The sequence below is a fragment of the Pholcus phalangioides genome, unplaced genomic scaffold, assembly GCF_987345545.1.
Source record: "Pholcus phalangioides strain wild (caught in Gottingen) unplaced genomic scaffold, Ppha-v1.0 ptg000017l_1, whole genome shotgun sequence".
Lineage (NCBI taxonomy): Eukaryota > Metazoa > Arthropoda > Arachnida > Araneae > Pholcidae > Pholcus > Pholcus phalangioides.
The window spans coordinates 25,365,948-25,386,020 of NW_028301610.1; the positions used below are offsets into that span (position 1 = coordinate 25,365,948).

The following is a 20,073-nucleotide window of genomic DNA, read 5'->3' on the forward strand; positions in this document are numbered from 1 at the left end:
TACAACTCTGTACACCTTACCGGAAGATTTTTATTTTAGTGGGAAATATCACCCCAGGTCACTTTGCCCACTTTATAACTGTCATTTTATGTGTCTCAGACTAACAACTTAAAAGGTACAAAGGGTTGAAATCTTATAACGTAAATATGAATTGAAACTATTCAACAGCTTGAAAAAAAGTTTATTTTAAACACGAGATTCACTCTTATAAAAAGAGCCAATATACACAGTAAATAGCTCGACATGAAATTCCTGTGGCAGCCATTCAACCCGTAATTTTTATTGCCTTAACTCGCATGTTTTCCTTTCAATTCCGGGTCAACTCCACTTCAATATAAATCTAACGTTAAATCTAACGTATTTTCTAAATGTAATGCGTGCATGGAGCTTTGACCTATGTTAAGTTGTTTTTTGTGCATGGTAACTTATATTGCAGCGAAGCAATTGTTTCGGTTGAACTCTTTTTCTTATTTCTCCTTCGTTCTCTTCGAAATTCGAATTCGAATTTCATTTTTCATAGAAAGCTTACATCTTTATAATAAAAAATGAATTTTTTTAATGTGTACATAATTTACATAATTTCAACTTTAACGTGTGCTTTTATAATTTATCGCAATGCTAAGGAAGAATCATAATTAAGTCATATTTTAAAAATAGAATTTCATGGCATTTTTTGACACTCGGTGTTGGTCACTTTCCCTAAATCTACTCGCACCTTTGTTATATACACAAATCCGGTGATGGGCAAAGTCAACCCATTGTGCCGGGTGACTTTGCTCACCCTGTTTTTATTATTTCATAAAAAGGAGGGGTGACTCATTAAACTAAAAACTACATAAATCATATCTACAAATCATGAACCAAACACAAAAGTTTTATTTTCGAATTTTAACCAACAGATTGAATGGAAATTTGGAATTCCAATTTCAAAACTGGGCAAAATCACCCCAGTTGACGGTATTCCATTAAAGTTTAATCTCTGTTTAAAAAATTAATTTTTGAATGTAAAATATATAAGTATATCCCACCACACACACAGAGAGACTTTAGGCAGGAGGTGGGTTTAAAGGAAAAATTGTTTTCTTAAAAAATTATTTATTTGTTTTTATTTAAAACTAGCTGATACCCGGCGTCTTTACCCGCCCCGTACAAAATTTATATATGAATAGCTCAATTAGCCGGTATTTTCCAGGCTCATCTGAAAGAAAGTGATCCAATAATGTTAAAAGTGACAATAAGATTTAATAATTTGAAAGTTCAAAAACTAATTTGTTTTTATTAAAATTTTAAAGCATAAGAATATATGCACTGATCAATGTTATCACTTGGTTTTTTTAAATACACTGATCGCAGCAACACTTGTACACACGCCGAAAAAAAAATACATTCATCAATCATGTTTTGTGTGGAAAAAATTTTTGGTAAAAAATTGTTTGAAACATGGGAAAATGGTGGAAAAGGGGTTTTTTTTTCGAGAAATTTCGGCAATAAGACAAATTTGATAAAAAATACTTTTTGGCGGGAACATGCTTACGGCTCCTTCCACACATTAGCGAAGAATCATAAAAAAAATTGGAGTGATATGATTAACGGTGTGGATTTGTATAAAGAACAAGCATACGCACTTTCACATTTACATACAGTAAAACCCCTCTAAACGGTCAATCCTCAGATGCTGTTACCCCAGTTTTACGGCCAAATGAAAATATTCCGGCAAAAAGCCTATTTTTAAATAATTTAACGGTCACCCTCAGATACGGTCGCGGACATCATTTTCATCATTCCTTCTATTGGAGTAAAACTCCTGTACGGACACCAATATTTGAAATTTTGGTTCGAATTATGCTCACTAGATGGCAGCAAAGATTGTAAATATATGATGAACTTTTTTATTTTTGACTACTTTCGAATAAAATTTTGGCATGAAGTAGGCTGACCATATTTCCTCGAGAGAAATAAGGGAAATTGGGATTCCAAATACGGGAAAATACGGGACATCACCAATTATCGCCAAAAGTGATGCCAAAACCGAACAAAGTTGCCAAATATCGCTGAAATTACGGATAATCACAATGGCGGGAAATGAAGCGTTACTGCTAATTGTAGTTGATTAAAATGAATTCCACGGTAAAAATAACGTTTACCAAGACAAATGTGGGAGTTTAGACAATTGTGAGGGAACATTAATATTTTTATTCATAGTTGTAATTATCATAATACAGTATATAATGTATGAGTAGAAAAACCATTTCAATCTTTGACTTCAATAAAGAATAAAAATTCAAGTAGGTTTCGTGTAAAATACGGGAAAAACCTGGATACTTTCGCCAAACAGTCGGGACGGCCAGAAAAAAAGAAAATACCGGACTGTCCCGGGAAATACGTGACGTATGGTCACCCTAGCTTGAAGTTTATTAATATTCGGCACCTCTGATGTTCGTTTAGAATCTAAAATCATTTGTTGCTGATTGTGATCCTATATTTTACATTATTCTCCGCTGTTTAATATGGCCAGCTCTAGTATAATCTTCGGTTTCTATCACCAAGAGAAAAAAATTGATGTCTCAAATACAGTGAAAAACGTAAAATCGGAGTTCTTGCTCTTGCAAATGAATTCAATGCATTGATTAAATACATTTTCCTATAAACATAATGACGGATTTAGGATTTAGTTTCGCAGTTTAAAATACATTTGAATACCCAGCAAAACCCACCACACTGCGACTGTTTTTCCAAAAAAATTTTAATTCAGTATGTAAACTTTGTATAATATTTCTTTCGTAATTTTAATTTCGTATCTATGACCCCTTGGGAAATTGAAGACATTTTGAGTATCGCATGTCATTTGAAAACATTTTAAATGAAAGAATGTTATTAAAGTCAAACGAGTGCAGAGATATCCACTGTACAAACAATTTGGGACAGCCTGTGTGTATACTCAGTGGCCAAAAAATTAGGAACATCCCCTCACTCAAACTTCGACTCGTCCGTGCAGCACGTGCGCTGGCACAATAAACCGGATTTGCCGTTAAAAACTTTTTCCTGGTCAAAAGTATCAGTCAACGTTGCAATTTGCTTGTTCATGGGGAAAACAAGAGATTTGAGTGACTATGAACGTGGCATGGTTGTGGGCGCCAGACGGGGTGGTTCCAGTATCTCCGAAGCCGCTACCTTCTTGGCGTTTCTCGTACAACAGTATCTCGAGTCTTCAAAGAATGGCAGCTAAGCCAAAATAACTTCGAGCGGAAAGCGGAATGATGAGCGGAAATTGCTTGTGAACGGAAGAGGTGCCAGGCGACTGACACGCATTGTGTGCAGCAACAGAAGCGGTACAACGCAACAGATTTCAGCGCAATAAAACAACTCAGGATCATCGCCAAGCATATCCGTAACCTCTACAAGGCGGATTTTAAAACGAATTCGTTTAATAGCCAGCGACCAACAAGAGTTCCTTTGATTTCGCTGCAAAACTGAATAAAACGGCTTTTGTGGGCTAGAGAACGCCGAAATCGGACACTTGATGAATGGAAGAAGGTTACGTGGTCTGACGAGTCAAGATTTCTTTTCCATGACGTTGATGGCAGGATCCGTGTGTGGCGCACGCAGCACGAAGCTATGGATCCGGCATGCCACATGACAACCGTTCAAGTGGGTGATGGCAGAATCACGCTCTGGGAAGCATTTTCCTGGTATGGAAACATCCGTCAATGCCAGCACCTACCGCCACATCGTTGCTGACCACATGCACCCGTTTATGGTCATAATGTTCCCCGACGATGATGTCTATTTCCAGCAGAACAATGGATCCTCCCATTTCATGACTTCAAACACATCTCATAATTGTCAGAATTTCATTCATAGTCAAAATAAAGAACCATTTCAGTTACTATTAATACTATATAATACAATTAATATAGGAACCCCCTCTGATACGGTCAACTTAGTTTTACGGGCAATTTTTCTGTTCCGCGAGTGTCCGCAAAAGAGGAGTTTTACTGTATAAGATGTCTATATTTAAATAATAGATTTCGAGAAAACGAGTAATTGAAGTTTGAATTTCGGAAAACAAGGCAATATCTTAGGGTGTATTTCCCAAAGTGTATGTGTTGTATGTTTTATTTCATTTGGATATATCCGTGGTCCCACACGCAACATAACTAGTAGATAGAAAAAGTTGTTTCCAACGTATTCCTCGAGAGAAAGGAATTTAAAATAAAATTGCTTTTATTGCTTGGAATGTGAAAAACCATCGCAAATTATTTTAATGTTTTCGTCAGTTTTATTTAAGATTTTTTGCTTGAACTGTAAATAATCGATGTCTGTTGTAGATTTTGAGATATAAAAGCATGAATTATTTCGAATTGAGATCATCTTACCATCCATTGTTATAACGTTATTTGAATAAAATTATAAGTATTCGCATCGTGAACGAGAGGACATACGTCAGATGAAACTAAATATGAAAAGATTTTTACCTTTTTGAGACATTTATGATTCAGATGTTATTTTATTTATGGTAAATTTATTTTCAACACGAAAAACACTCAAGAAAGAAAAGTACTTTTTCAGTTGTGTGAGTGTGTGAAGTGCCTTTTGTGTTTCTTGGAGTGTATGCCATCGCAATGGCTATTAGCGTGCGAGTGAGAACAGTCGAAATCTGAAATTGAATTTTAGTGTAAGGCCGGTATTACACTATAAAAGTTTGGTAAAAGTCCTTTTATAAAACTTGAAAAATGCAGCCAATAAAGTCACCGATTGTATTTTCTAGAATGTAACCAATAACCTTATTGGTTAGATTTTTCAAGTTTTATAAAAGGGATTTTTTCAAACTTTTACAGTGTAATACCGTGTAATAAAATTACTTTTGGATATGAATGAATTATAACTGTTATACGGTAAATGTGATACATTCGGTTATTATACATACTAACCGGATATTATGCATAAGCTCCGAGCATTTTGGTAAGTATGATAAATTTTCATATACATTTTTTTACTCTTACCGGCGATTATACATAGTACCCAAGCGTCGTTGGTAAATTTGATAAGTACTAAAAAATTATCACTTTTACCGGTGATTATGCACAATACCCAAGTGTTGGGTCGTTGGTAACATTGTTAAATAGTACTATACGATATACTATATATGATAATTGACACATGTATTGTATATATTTACATCAAAGAACGATCATAAATTTTGTTATCATTATATCGGGATCCGACTGTATTCATTACACATACTAGACTCATTTGGAATTTTTTTCATATTTATCAAATTCACCAATTTCACTAGTATTATCCATAATCACATATAAAGGCGATAAACTTCAAGTATTTTTAAATTTACCAACGACACGTGTGTGTATGTGATTACTATGCATAGTCACTGGTAAAAGTGATAATTGTTTTAGTATTTATCAAATTTACCAATGGCGCTTGTGTGGGTATCATTCATATTCGCTAGTGAAAGTGATAAATTTATTAAACTTTCCAAGACGATTGGTAGTAACTCTAATATTGTGAATTACTTTATGGTTTGGTCAGTTTCATTTGATATGAGACACAGTAAAAATTAAATATCAATGTCAATACATAAGCAGCATTCGGCAAAATCAACACTAGTTTTGAAATATGCCCAATATACCCTAAAACCATTAAAATTTTCTTGACAACAATGAAATGGTTTTTTTTTGTTGTGCAGTGTTACACCCAAACTTTAGCTAGTTACCATGTATAACTTGACAGGACTAAGTGCTTTTAAGGGGGGAAAAGTCAGTGAAGAGAAGAAACTAAATCAAAAATACTTTGAAAATTTTTTCTTCCTAAAATTTTCCACCAACAAAACATATATTGTACATGTATCTGTTAGCAGCACTCGTGGCAATGTTGTAGTACAGTTTTTTCGTCGCGATTTCTAGGCCAAGCTGTAAGGCTGTGTATATTACGGCTGCTTTGAAGCAGATAAGCATTAGGGAACACCACTGAAATTCCTTGCATCCAATATCTTCAATGGTAACCCCGCAAAAGAATTAGGGGACATTGTATCTTCTATGGTGTTGCATGGGTTCACTTGAATGTATCAGCCGATATACAGTACCCGCCTCTTATTAAAATCACTTTCATCCTACTTTGATTTTATTAAGCGGTTGAGCTTTATAACCGGCGAAACAAAAGCTGAAATTTCCAAAATATATACATACTTAATCGAAACTGACTATCAATTTTTTCTGATTGATTTGTGTTTATTGTATTGTCAAAATGTCATTCAAAAAGAAAAAAAAATCTAATTGATTAATTATTTAATTTGGGTTGAAATTTTTACTATGACCATTTGTGTTAGGTACACATATTTGTACATCAGGTCTTAACAAAAAAAAAAATCATTAAAAACGATGATTTGATAATAGGTAATGAAGGTAATGATTTGATTTGGTATTTACAATTTGATTTCAAATTCAATAGGCACTACATAGGTCCGAGTAGTGTCAGTATAATTAAGCTGAGTAGCGTCACTTTAATTATACTGACACCACTCCGACCAATGTAGTGCCCGTTGTGGTGGACGTATTTCATTGAAACTTGGTATATACGTTATTTGGACCATGGGAAAAAGACAACGGCGATGAAAAGAACGCTTTTTCACCTGGTGGTCAAAAATTAATTTTTTTTTTAAATTGAATCTTTCTTTTCCCCCCATGGTCTATATACCCTATACATGTATACCAAGTTTCATCAAAATATTGTACCTCCATCAGAATGGACGCTACATACGTTTGAATAGTGTCAGTTTATTTATAACCACCCTGTATTTTGAAAAGTTTTTCTCCGCCAACAAAACATATATTATACACGTATCTGTTAGCAGCACTCGTGACCATGTTTGTAGTACAGTATTTTCGTCTCAATTTCCAGGCCAAGCTGAAGTCTGTGTATATTACGACTGGCTGCTTTGAAGCAGATAAGCGTTGGCGACACCGTTGAAATTCCTTGCATCCCATATCTTCAATGGCAACCCGCTGGTCACTAAGGGCAACTCCCAAAAGTATGAGGGGACATTGTAACTTCTATGGTATTGCATGGTTCGCTCGTATGTATGAATGTATGAGCCGATATATAGTGCCCGCCGCTTATTAAAATCACTTTTATCCTAACGATTTGGATATTATTAAGCGGCTGATTTTCATAACCGGCGAATCAAAAGCTATGATTTCCAAAATATATATACGCACTTTATCCAAAACTGATTATAAAAACATATTTTTTCTTGATTGATTTGTGTTCATTGTATGTCAAAATGCCCTTTAAAAGCAAATTTTTTTTAAATTAATTGATTAATTATTTAATTTGAGTCGACATCTTTACTAAGACCATATGAGTTAGGTACATCTATGAGTACCTAAGGTATTAAGAAATCTTTTAAAACCATTAAAAATGAGGTAAACATATGTGTATCTCTGGAGCAAAGGGTCTAGAGCAGGCATCTTCAACCCGCTGCTCGCGAGCACCACGGTGCTCCCTGAGGTACCCAGAGTGCTCGACACTAGTGTCCGATTTCGGAATCACGAGCACTTGATCATCGTAACAATTAAACACATTGGAGGAATTGCACTCAAGGATTGAAATCATCGTCATTTCACGCATTCGTACGTTAAACTTACCGTAAGGGTGCTCCTTTTTTTGATAATGGGTGCAGGCAGTGCTCGCGACTGGAAAAAGGTTGAAGATCTCTGGGCTAGAGCTTCATACAAAAAATTTCTTTGTGTATAAAATTCTCTCTCTCATTTCAAAAAAAATATTTTTGATTTTTAAAAGCAGCGGTGTTGATTTTATAAAACAGAAATTTCATCATATGTGTGTGATTGGTACTGGTTTGATTTCGTTTTTGGAATTTGATTTTATTATCTTGTGATTTTATTAGCGGTGGGTACTGTATCATTTGACTGGACTACGTGCTTTTCAGAGGAAAAAAAAATCAACAAGGAGAAGAAACTAAATCAAAAAATATTTTGCCGTGTAATACAGAGTGGTTATAAATACACTGACACTACTGAGACGTATGTAGCGCCCATTCTGATGCAGGTATTTCAATGAAACTTCGTTATATATATAGGAGTGGTTCTGAAACATTTGTACTTTTGTTACCCGCGGCTTTTAATTCATGGTTCATCCGCGGATCTGTAGAATATATAAGTAGATTCACTTATAAAAGAACCCACCCAATATTCGAATCATTAACAGGCACACGAATCAATATCTCCAGCTCGCCGCGGCACCTCAGGAGCCGCGACGCACGCTTTGAGAAACACTACTATATAGGATATATGGACCATGGGGAAAAGAAAGATTCAATAAAGAAAATAGTTGAATTTTTGATCACCAGAGGTAAAAAAGAGGCATTTTTTATCAGAGATATCTTTTTGCCACGATCTAAATAACGTATAAAGCAAGTTTCAATGAAATACGTTCACCTCAGCTCTTGCGTTATATAGGTCGGAGTAGTGTCACTATAATTGAGCTCAGTAGTCACTTTAATTATACTGACACTACTCCGACCTATGTAGTGCCTGTTGTGGTTAACGTATTTCATTGAAACTTGGTATACACGTTATTTGGAATATGCAAAAAAGATAACTGTGATAAAAAAAAAAAAGCACCACCTTTTTCACCTGGTGGTAAAAAATTTAACCATTTCCTTCATTATGAGTGCTAAATACGTTTGAACAGTGTCAGTTTATTTATAACCACCCTGTATTTTGAAAAATTTTTTTCTCCGCCAACAAAGCATATATTACACACGTATCTGTTGGCAGCACTCGCGGCCATGTTTGTAGTACAGTATTTTCGTCTCAATTTCTAGCCCAAGTCTGTGTATATTACGGCTGGCTGCTTTGAAGCAGATAAGCATTGGTGACACCGTTGAAATTCCTTGCATCCCATATCTTCAATGGCATCCCGCTGGTCACTAAGGGCAACTCCCAAAAGAATGAGGGGACATTGTAACTCCTAGGGTATTGCATGGCTCGCTCGTATGTATGAGCCGATATATACGCTTCTCTTTTTACTTCTTCTCGGATCTCTATTCCGACTTCTCGATGTGCTCTTCTCTCTCTCCCTCCTCAAGGATGGAGGGATTTCTTCCTCGGACATTCCGGAAGATCCTGAAATTTCCGGTGTTGGGATGTGCTTCTTGAAGGAATAGTAACACTAGAATAAATATATATAAAAAAAATGAAGAAGGTAATGGGAGAGAAAAGAAAAAGAACGGGACGTGCTTTCTTGATGGGGCAAGAGAGAGAGAGAGAGAGAGAGAGCTTTCGTTAGAGGACATTCATTATCACTGCGTTATCGACGTCGCTGACCGTTTCGATAGTGTGACCAACGGCAAGAAACATAATTCTGATATATTGAAACGAAATTTATGGTCCTTTTGCAGGTCACATAGAAGGAAAAATATTCGCCTCGTAACGCGTTGAATTTCCAATGTCCTCTGAAAACAGCTGTTAACCCGTTCAATGTTTCTGACGTAATATCACGTCGGAAGTTCGATGCAACAAATATAAACACCATTCTTTCGCTTGAAAAAGTATGTGTGCCGATTTGAGACAAGAATGTAACCTTGAGAACTTTTGGTGTGAGTAAAGACTACAGGCTGTTCTGTTAATGGACTGACAAACTCAGAGGGACATCGAGAGGAACAAAAATTGCAATGGAACATGGTGTGGCAAACCACGTTGAGAGGGTGAAAATCGCGAAAAACGCGCGCAGGCTCCGAGTCCAGAGGAAACGAAAGGTGGATGTCAGTTGATCGCTGAATGCATTCGTGGGTTCGCTCACCGTAAGTGACGTAAGCAGCGTCGCGAAACGCATGCGCTGGGGTAGGATCACGCGCTGCGGACGACGTAAATTAGCGCTATTGCGGTAGTAAGCACGTGTAGTAGTTAGTTGTCTGTTCCAATGAGTATCGTGATGACTGACTACACGAACGAGGAATACGCTGATATGCATCTGATTTACGGTCGAGCAGATGGCAATGGTTCATAATAATCACTCGTTTATGCGACGTCTGTGAACACACCAGAGGATCTCATAGCGAGTATTGTCGTCGCTACGGCACACATCAAAAGTATTTTGTAGTTATTATATATTGTACTTTTGGTCGTTCCAGCGTGACGTCGAAACTTGCATGCGTTTTCACGATTTTTACCCTCTCAACGTGGTTTGCGACACCATGTTCCATTGCAATTTTTGTTTCTCTTGATGCCTAGTAACAATCTTTGGAGTTTGACGGTCCATTAACAAAACACCCTGTGTATAAAACACCTTTTTTCACTCGAAATCTTCTTTTCCTTTTTTTTTATGCTTGTCTTTGCTTGAGGGGTCGTACATGAGAATCATTTTGCAGACGGGATTCCACAAATTATCAAATTAGAAATGATATCAAATACAATATGCAAAAGCATGAAGTTGTAGAAAATATGAGGAGGGCTCAAAGATATTGTGGGTAGGGGGGACTTGACCCATTATTTTTATATTATCGCGATGTCAGCAGCCTATAGCCCTGCATAAGTTAATCGGAATCGGAGATGGTGGCAAATGTTGAGTGGGCTTAGGATCATGGACCGGATAGACGTTCACGCCTATGATAATTCGACATTATATATACTTCGCTAGCAGTTTATTAGGAACATAGCTATCTCTTTGTCCATTATAATATAACCAATAGTTTTTTTTCGACAAGATATTACATTTCAGGATCAATTTCTCATTTTGTATTTTTTTTTATTTGATAAATGTTCAATTCAATTTCGTTGATTTATGCATGGTGCTAGAAACAAAATGCTCAGGTTAAGTGGAGAGGATTAAATTCAGGGGCGTCGGAAGATTAGATCCGTGGTGCTCGGCTTAAGCTTCCGATTTTTGAATAAAAATTCTGGTGTTCTCGGGCTCATTCCTAAAAATTCTGGGGGTGCTCGAGCAACCATGGCTCCTACGAAAGTTTCCCCTAATCCCTACGAAGGTATATAAACAGTCCCTAAAGGAGGAAGTTTTAAAATTTGTCGTTTTATAAAAAAATGAGGCTTGTAAAACATGAAACAAACGAGGTATCAAATGATTGTTCATCGCTACCTACTGTAATGACTAAAATTCAATCATATATAGACAGCCCCTGTTCCATATACTACATTGTCTTTGCTATAGAATCCCTAAAACCTGTTTCTGTGAGTAATACTTTGTACTTGGAATCGTATTAAAAATAACGCAACTAGAATTATATAATTCCTTCTGTTTTTCCCAAAAACTCCAGGCTTTCACTTTTGGAGAATTCTTGCATTAGGGAGGAAAAAAATACATTTCATTTGAAAGAAAGAGCAAGAAGAAAAACATTAAAGAGGTTTACAAGGTGCTTAGGCAGAGAGAGATAGAGAGGCATCTTCAACCCGTTGTGTTCGCGAGCACCGCGGTGCTGCCTGATTCATCCAGAGTGCTCGATACTCGTGTCCGATTTCGTGCACGTGGTCAACGTTGCAATTAATTAAGCACCTTGTACAAATTGCATTCAAGGATCGAAATCAATCTTGATTCCACGCATTCCCATGTCAAATTCGCCGTAAGGGTGCTCTTCTTTTGATGATGGGTAGAGGCAGTGCTCGCGACTTGAAAAAGGTTGAAGACCTCTGTGCTTAGGTAACAGGGCGTGCGGTATTTTACTGGCGAACTGTTAAGTCTAGAAGCATGCTTCCAATTAGGGCACGTTTACACGCGTTAAGTGATTAAATAGTTAAATAAATTTCAAGTCGTCAAGTACTTTAAAATGCATGCAGACGATAAGGGCCGTCTGCACGAGTTTAGTTGGTAAGTGATTAAGTGATTTAGTAATTTAGTGGTTAAGTGCAATAGAGTCCGGTATATATTTTTTTCAATTAAGTAGGTATGACGCGCATGCGCTAGTGGGCGTGGTCTCGTATAATCCACTGAGCATTTACTGAAACACTTAAACGTGTGGATACTTTTTTGAGCACTTAACAACTTAGTTAACTACTAAATCACTTAACGCGCGTAAACGGACATTTAGAAAAAAGTATTCGAATGAGCGTGCGGTACTCAGATATGTCATTCATGTTGCAAGAGGTTGTATAGTTATTGAAATAAAAATGTTAACTTTTTATACGGACACCCTGTGTGCTCAAGAACCTAGTTAAAAAGGTGTTGCCCTGTATCTCCTGATGCCAAAAAAAAATCCGCATTTAAAAATTCGCTGAGATATTCAATTCGAAAAATGGAGCGAAGTTGGGAAAAAAAACAGTGCTAAGTGCGGGTAAAACGGTTTATCCGTATTTAAGAGCTGTTTTTTCCCCAACTTTCCTCCGTTTTTCGAACACGAATATCTCAGTGAGTACTGCACTTGGAAATGCAGAATTTTTTTTTTGTTGGTATTAGGAGAGACAGGGCAACAACTTTTCAATTGGGTTTTCATATGGCGCAAGGTGTCCTTTTTGTATAATACCATATAAAACCCGTTCGAACATGATTGACGTATCTGAGTACTACACGTTGTTTGGATACTTTTTCTAATTGCAAGTATGCCTCTGGGATCAATGGCTCGCCAGTAAAATGCCATGCACCATGTTACCGATGTGCCCTGAATATGAATCGTACATGCTCAACCCATGACCCGCGAGCCAAATGTGGCCCTGGGAGTCATCGGATGCTGAACGATCTCAAACCTAATTTTGTGAAAATGAATCAAGCGGCACAATTCCAGATCACTTAAGTGACCCGGGGTACAATCTCAGATCAATTACGTCACATGAAATACTGTTCTGGATCATTTAAGCGGGCCGCGACATGTTTTCACTTCACATGAGTGGACCGCGGTACAGTTACAGATCACCTAAGTGACTCGTGGCATAGTTCCAGGTAACTTGAGCGGCCTGCGACACATTTACAGATCACTTAAGTGACCTGAGGTGCTGTTGCAGATCACTTAAGTGACCCGAAGTGCGGTTTCAGATCACGTGAGTGGCCCGCGGCCCATTTCCAGATCACTTAAATGAACCGCGGCGCAGTTCTCACATAAGCAGACCGCGGCATATTTATAGATCAGTTAACTGATTCGTGGCACAATGAGTTGGAGATCACTTGAGAGCTCTGCAGCACATTTTCTAATCACTGAAGTGACCCGCTGCACGTTAACAGATCACGTAAGTTTCTCCCCGACACGTTTTCAAACCAATGAGGTGTCCCGAACTCTCCAAAAGGTTGGTCACTTTTGTGAAAATCGTAGTCCTAATCCTCATTCAGCAAACACCATACATGCGGTAACCGCATTATAGTTCTAGATCACTTTAGTCGCCTGGGGGAACATTTCCAGATCACCCAAGCGACCTAAGATGCTGTTCGAGATCACTTATATGGCCCCGTCGCATATTTTCCGATCACTTAAGTCACCTAGAGAATGCTGTTTTAGATCACTTAAATGACCTGCGGCACAGTTCCAAATCGACATATTTATCAATCACTTAAGTGATCCGCGGAACAGTTGGTCACAGATCACTTGAGTGCCCTGCAGCACATTTCCTGATCACTTAACCCTTTCGATACCACTGGGATCAAGAAATGTGCTGCAAACCGCTCAAGTGATCTGGAACTAACAGTGCCGTGGGTCACTCAAGTGATCTGTAACTGTGTCGTGGGCCATTCTAGTGATGTGGAACAGCACGCCAGGTCACTTAAATAATCTATAGATATGACGCGAGTTACTTCACTAATCAAAAAAGTTGCTTGGGCTGCAGGGCTCTCAAGTGATCGAAATTGTGCTGCGGCTCACTTAATTGATTTATTAATATGCTGCGGGCTGCTTAAGTGATCTGAAACTGTGCCACTGGCCACTTCAGTGATCTGGAACAGCACACCAGGTAACTTCAGTGATCTTTATATACGTCATTGTTCACTTAATTCATCAGAAAAAGTGCCACAGGCCACTCAAGTGACTTGGAATCGTGCCGCGGGCCACTTAAGTGATCTTTACATGTACCTCGGGCCAGTCAAGTGAAGTGAGAATGTGCTACGAGTCACTCAAGTGAAGTGACAATGGGTCGCGGGCCACATAAGTGATCTGGAACTGTGTCGAAGGTCACTCGAGTGACTCGAAACTCTACCACGGGCTGCTTAAGTGATCCCGAAATGTGCCGCGGGCCACTGTAAATATCATCATTTTGTGCTTTCCAAGGAAATTTATTTACTATACACAGCATACACAGGGTGTCTCGCCACAGACAGCACACACACAACAGACCTACAACAATACAATTATTCAATCATTACACTTCACCTATAGTTAGAAAAAAATTGCTGGCAGATGGCAGCACTACACACACACACACATAACAAGCATTACACAGAAACAAAACTTCACGCCAGGTTCACTACACATAGGCACACATTCCAACATGTACCAATTCGTTAGAAGTTCCGCAGAGGAATATGGACGAGGTGCATGTCGGGTTCAGTAGTAGTCGTATACAGGGTGTCCTGTAAGTGCCGATGCGGCCTTTACATCATCAATCATGCGTCGAAGAGTTATGATTGCAATTTTAAAAAATACTCAGAATTCGTTCAAAAATTACCCGGGACCAGTCTTGAGAGTGAAAATACAGTGTGTAACAAAATGAAAAATGTAAATTTTTATACGGATCCCTTGTCCTCTAACTTCCAATAAGAAAATTGTTACCCTGTGTCTCTTGAGGCCAATAGAAAAATTCCATGTTTCCAAGTGCAATATTCACTAAGATATTTGAATTCAAAAACCGGACAAAAGTTATCAAAGAACAGCAAAAACTATCAGACAACGTTCCTTTCCCTCATTTATGCTGTCCTTTCTAAACTTTTCTCCGATTTTTGGATTCGAATATCTCAGAGATGTTGCACTTGAAAATTTTAATTTTTTTGTTGGCCTCAGGAGAGACAGAGAAACAACTTCCTAATTAGAAGTTGAAGGACGGGGGCCGTATAAAAATTTAGATTTTTTTATTTTGTTACACACTGTATTTTCGATCTCAAAACTGGTGCAGGGTAAGTTTTGGACGCCTTTTGAGCATTTTTTTTTAAATGGAATCATACTTCTACGACGGACGGTTGAGGAGATGAAGGCCGCAATAGCACTTACGGGCACGGGCGGCTCGAGCTTACCGGCCGCCTGGGTGAGAAGGCTCACGTGCCGCCCCTACAAACCACACTGGTGAAAGGCTGACAGGGCTAAAGCCTAGAGGGCTTTCTGGGATCAACATAATTTTTTTTAGGCCAAAACCGCACACCATTGTTTACGAAGAAAAGCGTCTGTGACCATACATCCCGCTTTTGAAGCTGTTGCGTTTTTAAATAACTTTTTCTGCTTTTTTGTTCTATTTTACCGCTCTTACATATTGCCAGATGACTCAATCCACAAAACAGCACTGGTTGGTGAGACATCACTGCTTACATTTACCTTGTAATGATCATGTACAACGAGGCGATTTTTATTAACCACTTTACGGACAAGGACGTAATACTGCGTCCAAACGCCAGTGGAATAAATTCAAACAAGTTCTCTGATAGTGATTTTTTTCACATATGATGTATGTTTCTACCATATACATGTGTGAGTGAAAGAGATCAGGTAGGTTGTGGGTAAAAGAGAAATCTACTTTGTACCTACACTCTTATTTTCTTATCTATTACATTGTTTTACTCTTTCATTTGTTTTTTTCTTCTTCCTCTTCTCTTCTACTTTTTTTCCCTTCCCCTTTCTAACGTGCGGTTAGGTTAGGACAAGGTCATCATATTTATCACCGCCACATAGAAATCATCCGAATCTGTTGCCAATTGCCTGTAAGCGAACGTGTTAATAAATTCATTTCCGAAGCGTTCCTGCTGCTCCAGAATTCATCTTTTGCCTTTATTTGATCGTTCAAGAAAAATTAATATTTGAGGAGGGCACCAAAACGCGCTCTTGCCCGTTTGCCCGTTGAGTACATTGTTTCTGGTATTACGGTCCCAGGCGTTGACTGTTCCCTCAAAATTTTCTTAACAATTTCGTCGGCTAAAGAGCGTGATGATGTGGTGGGAAAAAATTTTACTATTAGAAATTCTTTGAAGAAATTTGGTGTCCGACTTCTGGTGTGATCAGTTCAAGCTGCCGCCGGCCTACACAACACCCCTTGCACCTTCACATAAGACGCCCCTGGACACCCTGTATATCGCCGAAGTTGTCAACTAAAATCTAAAGCCTATCATATACATATGTCTAATTACAGTATTTTATAGACGAAATATGGAATGAAATTTCATAAATTCACATGTGCATTAACAGATCTGAGTGTAACTTATGAGTATGTCATTCAATCATTTAAATTTATTTGCGACGTTCAGTATATAATTTACTACCGTACATCTTTGATACCCGTAAGAAATTTTTGTTTCATTTTCATCAACAAAATCGATTGTTTATGTCGGTGAGAAGACGAAAGAACCAAACCTAAAACAATTTAGACGGAAGCAAAACTGCACAAGAACTTTATGATCTATCTAAGAGTGTAGAAAAATTTATATTGAGGTTTCTATGGGTGTTGTGTTTTGTGCCAACCATTGCTATCCGAGAGTAAAGGAAAGGTCTTCCTTTTCCTTCTTAAAGATGTTTCTAAAGGAGAAGAGAAAATTACCGAAACTATAAAGAAACATTCTGAAAGAAACTCCAAGACCATTGAATATCTTAAATTATAGGGCGCGGTAGCCCGGTCGATAAGATGCTCGCCTGAAGTACCAAAGGATGTTTAGAGGTGTCGCGAGTTCGATACCCAGTTCGTCCTTGTCAGAAAACTTTCCTGACACAGGGGTACAACAAAAAACGGCGACTTGACCACAGCAAAAATTGCTACCGCAGGGAGTCCCCCATCGAGGGGTTAGCGCGCCAACCTCTCGATGAGTATGAAAAAAACAAACCTGCCGTTCGGAATCGGCAGTAAATTGTAGGTCCCGGTCTAATTAGCCCTCGTGTGCAGAAAATGACCGTGGTGCGACAAAAATGATCAAATGATCGAACTTAAATTATAATCAAGGACAGAAAATTGTCACACAAAAAATATGTATACTGTACATAATACTTAATAAAAGCCTTTAAATGCTTCGAATGATTTTTCTGTGCAATGATTCATTGCATTGAAGTGATCGCCGGCAGAAAAATCACCGATGATAATTTACTACCGGAAAATCCATCGACAAATATTCACCACCAGTAGATTCACAAACAACAATATCAGTAAATTTTCGACGCCAACGACTCACCACCGGAAAATTTACGCCTGAAAAATTCATCGACAACTCACGCTGGGAAATTCATGTACAATTCACAGCCGGAAAATGCACCGGCAACAATTCACCCCCAGAAAATTCACCGACAATTGGCAGCTGGAAAATTCATCGGCAACAATTCACCAATTCACCACCAGAAAACTCACCGATGACAATTTACTGCCGGAAAATTCACCGAAAAAAATTCACTGGCGGAAAACTCCCCGACAAAAGCTCACCACCAGGAAATTCACAAACAACAATGCAACACCAGTAAATTTCCGGCAACAACTAATGACATACTAGTAAGTGAGCGATGGACTGTGTGAAGTTTTAATCAAAGATTTAAATTTCTTTAACCGAGAAAACCTTTACCGGCTTCATTTTCTCCTTTCCAAGGAAATTTATTTGCCACATACAGTGTATAATTTACTACCTCACATCTTTTTTGATGCCCCTACAATTCTTTTTTCGTTTCATTTTCATTAACAAAATCCATTGTTTCCGTCGGCGAGAAGACGAAAGAACCAAACCTAAAACAATTTACAAGGAAACGAAACTGCAGAAAAACTCGAAGATCGATTCAAGAGTAAAGAAAAATTTATATTGAGGTTTCTATGGGTATTGTGTTTGTGTGTGTGCCACCATTACTATCCAAGAGTAAGGAAAAGGTTTTCCTTTCCCTTCTTGAAGGAGTTTCTAAAAAGGAGAAGGAGAAAATTACCGAAACTATAAAGAAACATTCTGAAAGAAACTCTAAGAAGACCATCGAATTTCTCAGCAAATATAATTGAATTCAAGGAGAGAAAATTGTCACACACAAAAAATTTGTACTGTACATAATACTAGGAAATATAAAAGCTTTTAAATACCTGGAATGATTTCCTGTGCAATGATTCAATGCACTGAAGTGGTTTTCTTTGTGTGTCCACTTTGGAAATCATTTCGTAACGAATTATATAATTAACAGGTATTTTTATAATTTCATAGTTTTCGAAGAAATTGGTTTTATCTCGAAGAAAGCTTTAGATTTATATACAAAAGAATGGTTGAGTTAGGGAACGTTTTTCTTCCTGTGTAATTGGTCGAGTTTCCGGAAGGAAATTTTATTGATATAACTGAGATAATTTGAAATAAATCAGTTGAAATCTTCAAACGTGATTTTACATGTAAGAGGATGGCAAATTTGATGTGTATGAGTTTATACAAGTTTAAGCAATTATGTGTTCAGAAAATTCACCCGCAGAAATTCACCGACAGCAATTCACCGCCAGAAAATTCACCCGCAGAAATTCACCGACAGCAATTCACCGCCAGAAAATTCACCGACGATAATTCACTGCCGGAAAAGTCACCGCCAGAAAATTCCCCGACGATAATTTACTTCCGGAAAATTCACTGCCGGAAAAGTCACCACTAAAAATTCACCGACGACAATTTACGGCTGGAAAATACACTGACGAAAATTCACTGCCGGAAAAGCCCCCGCCAGAAAATTCATCGACGACAATTTACTGCTGGAAAATTCACTGCCAGAAAAGTCACCGCCAAAAATTCACCACTAGAAAATTGATAAACAACAATGCAACATCAGTAAATTTTCGATAAATTTCACCAATAGATTTTCGACGCCAACAATCAACGCCAGAGAACTTTCACAAACAATAATTCACCACCTGTAAACATTCGACGCCAAAAACCCACCGCCGGAACGTTTATCTTATTTTACAACTTTCTAATTGGTTATTTGAGGACACAGTGTCTGTCTAAAAAGTTAGTTTTTGTATTTTAATAACTATACAACCCTTTGCAATATGAATGACGTATATATCGAAGGTCTACACGTTATTTGGATACTTTTCTAACTGGACGTATGCCACTAGGATCAACGGTTCGCGGTTCACCAGTAAGATGTTGCTTATGGACTTTCCTTACTACCCTGTATAATGCCAAATATAGAAATATAAACTTAATAAAAACCGGAAAAATAACCGAAATGAAAAACGGTTTGCAGGGTTAGCATCGCTAGGTCAAGGAAATTTTTTAAGACAGACAAAGTTCTAAAAACAGCCGATAGGTGGCACTGACGTACACCAGTCAGAGAAAAGATACGCAAATAACAAACAGAATGCCTCCAAATCGTTTATTACAGCAGTATGTGTTCCACGTGACCACCACCACCACAGGGGATAACACATTGCAGACGAGTCACAAATCCAGCAACTGCAGAGTGCAGCAGCTCCGGATGTATACATGACACATCTCGGCGGATCGCATCTTTCAGTTCCGATAGATTGGATGGATCGGACCGATACACTTTCTTTCACTTGTGTACGTCAGCGCCACCTATCGGCTGTTTTTGAGTATTTTTACTTGTCTTAAAAAATTCCCGTGACCTAGCGATGCTAACCCTGCAAACCGTTTCTTATTTTAGTTATTTTTCCGGTTTTTATGAATTTTTAAAGTTTTTATGGACTTTTTGTCCACCCTGTATATATATACATAGCAAACAGGAGGTATGACATTTTACTGGCAAACCGTTGATCCTAGAGATCTTCCAGCTGGAAAAAGTTCCCAAATAACGTGTAGTACTCAGATATTTGAATATTTAATGTTTCAAGGAGTTGTAAAATTATTAAAATAAGAAAACTAACTTTTTATACAGTCCCCGTGTGCCCCAAAACCCATTTAGAAAGTTATTTCCCTGTCTCTCTTGATGCCAACAAAAAAAAACGCATTTCTAAT

The 20,073-nt window shown here is 37.9% G+C and overlaps 1 protein-coding gene across 3 annotated transcripts in view; it reads left to right on the forward strand.

Annotated features, from left to right (window-relative positions):
• Window positions 1-20,073, forward strand: part of LOC149072601 (uncharacterized) — a 165,049-nt gene that overhangs the window by 16,284 nt on the left and 128,692 nt on the right. Inside the window, exon 2 of one of the 3 annotated variants that reach the window (XM_089246933.1) lies at window positions 6,916-7,045. The exons of the other annotated variants lie outside the window; for them this stretch is intronic. Coding sequence (XP_089103059.1) covers window positions 7,009-7,045 — 37 coding nt within the window. The 5' untranslated portion in view covers window positions 6,916-7,008. The remainder of the gene's footprint in view (window positions 1-6,915; window positions 7,046-20,073) is intronic. 3 annotated transcript variants of the gene reach the window in all.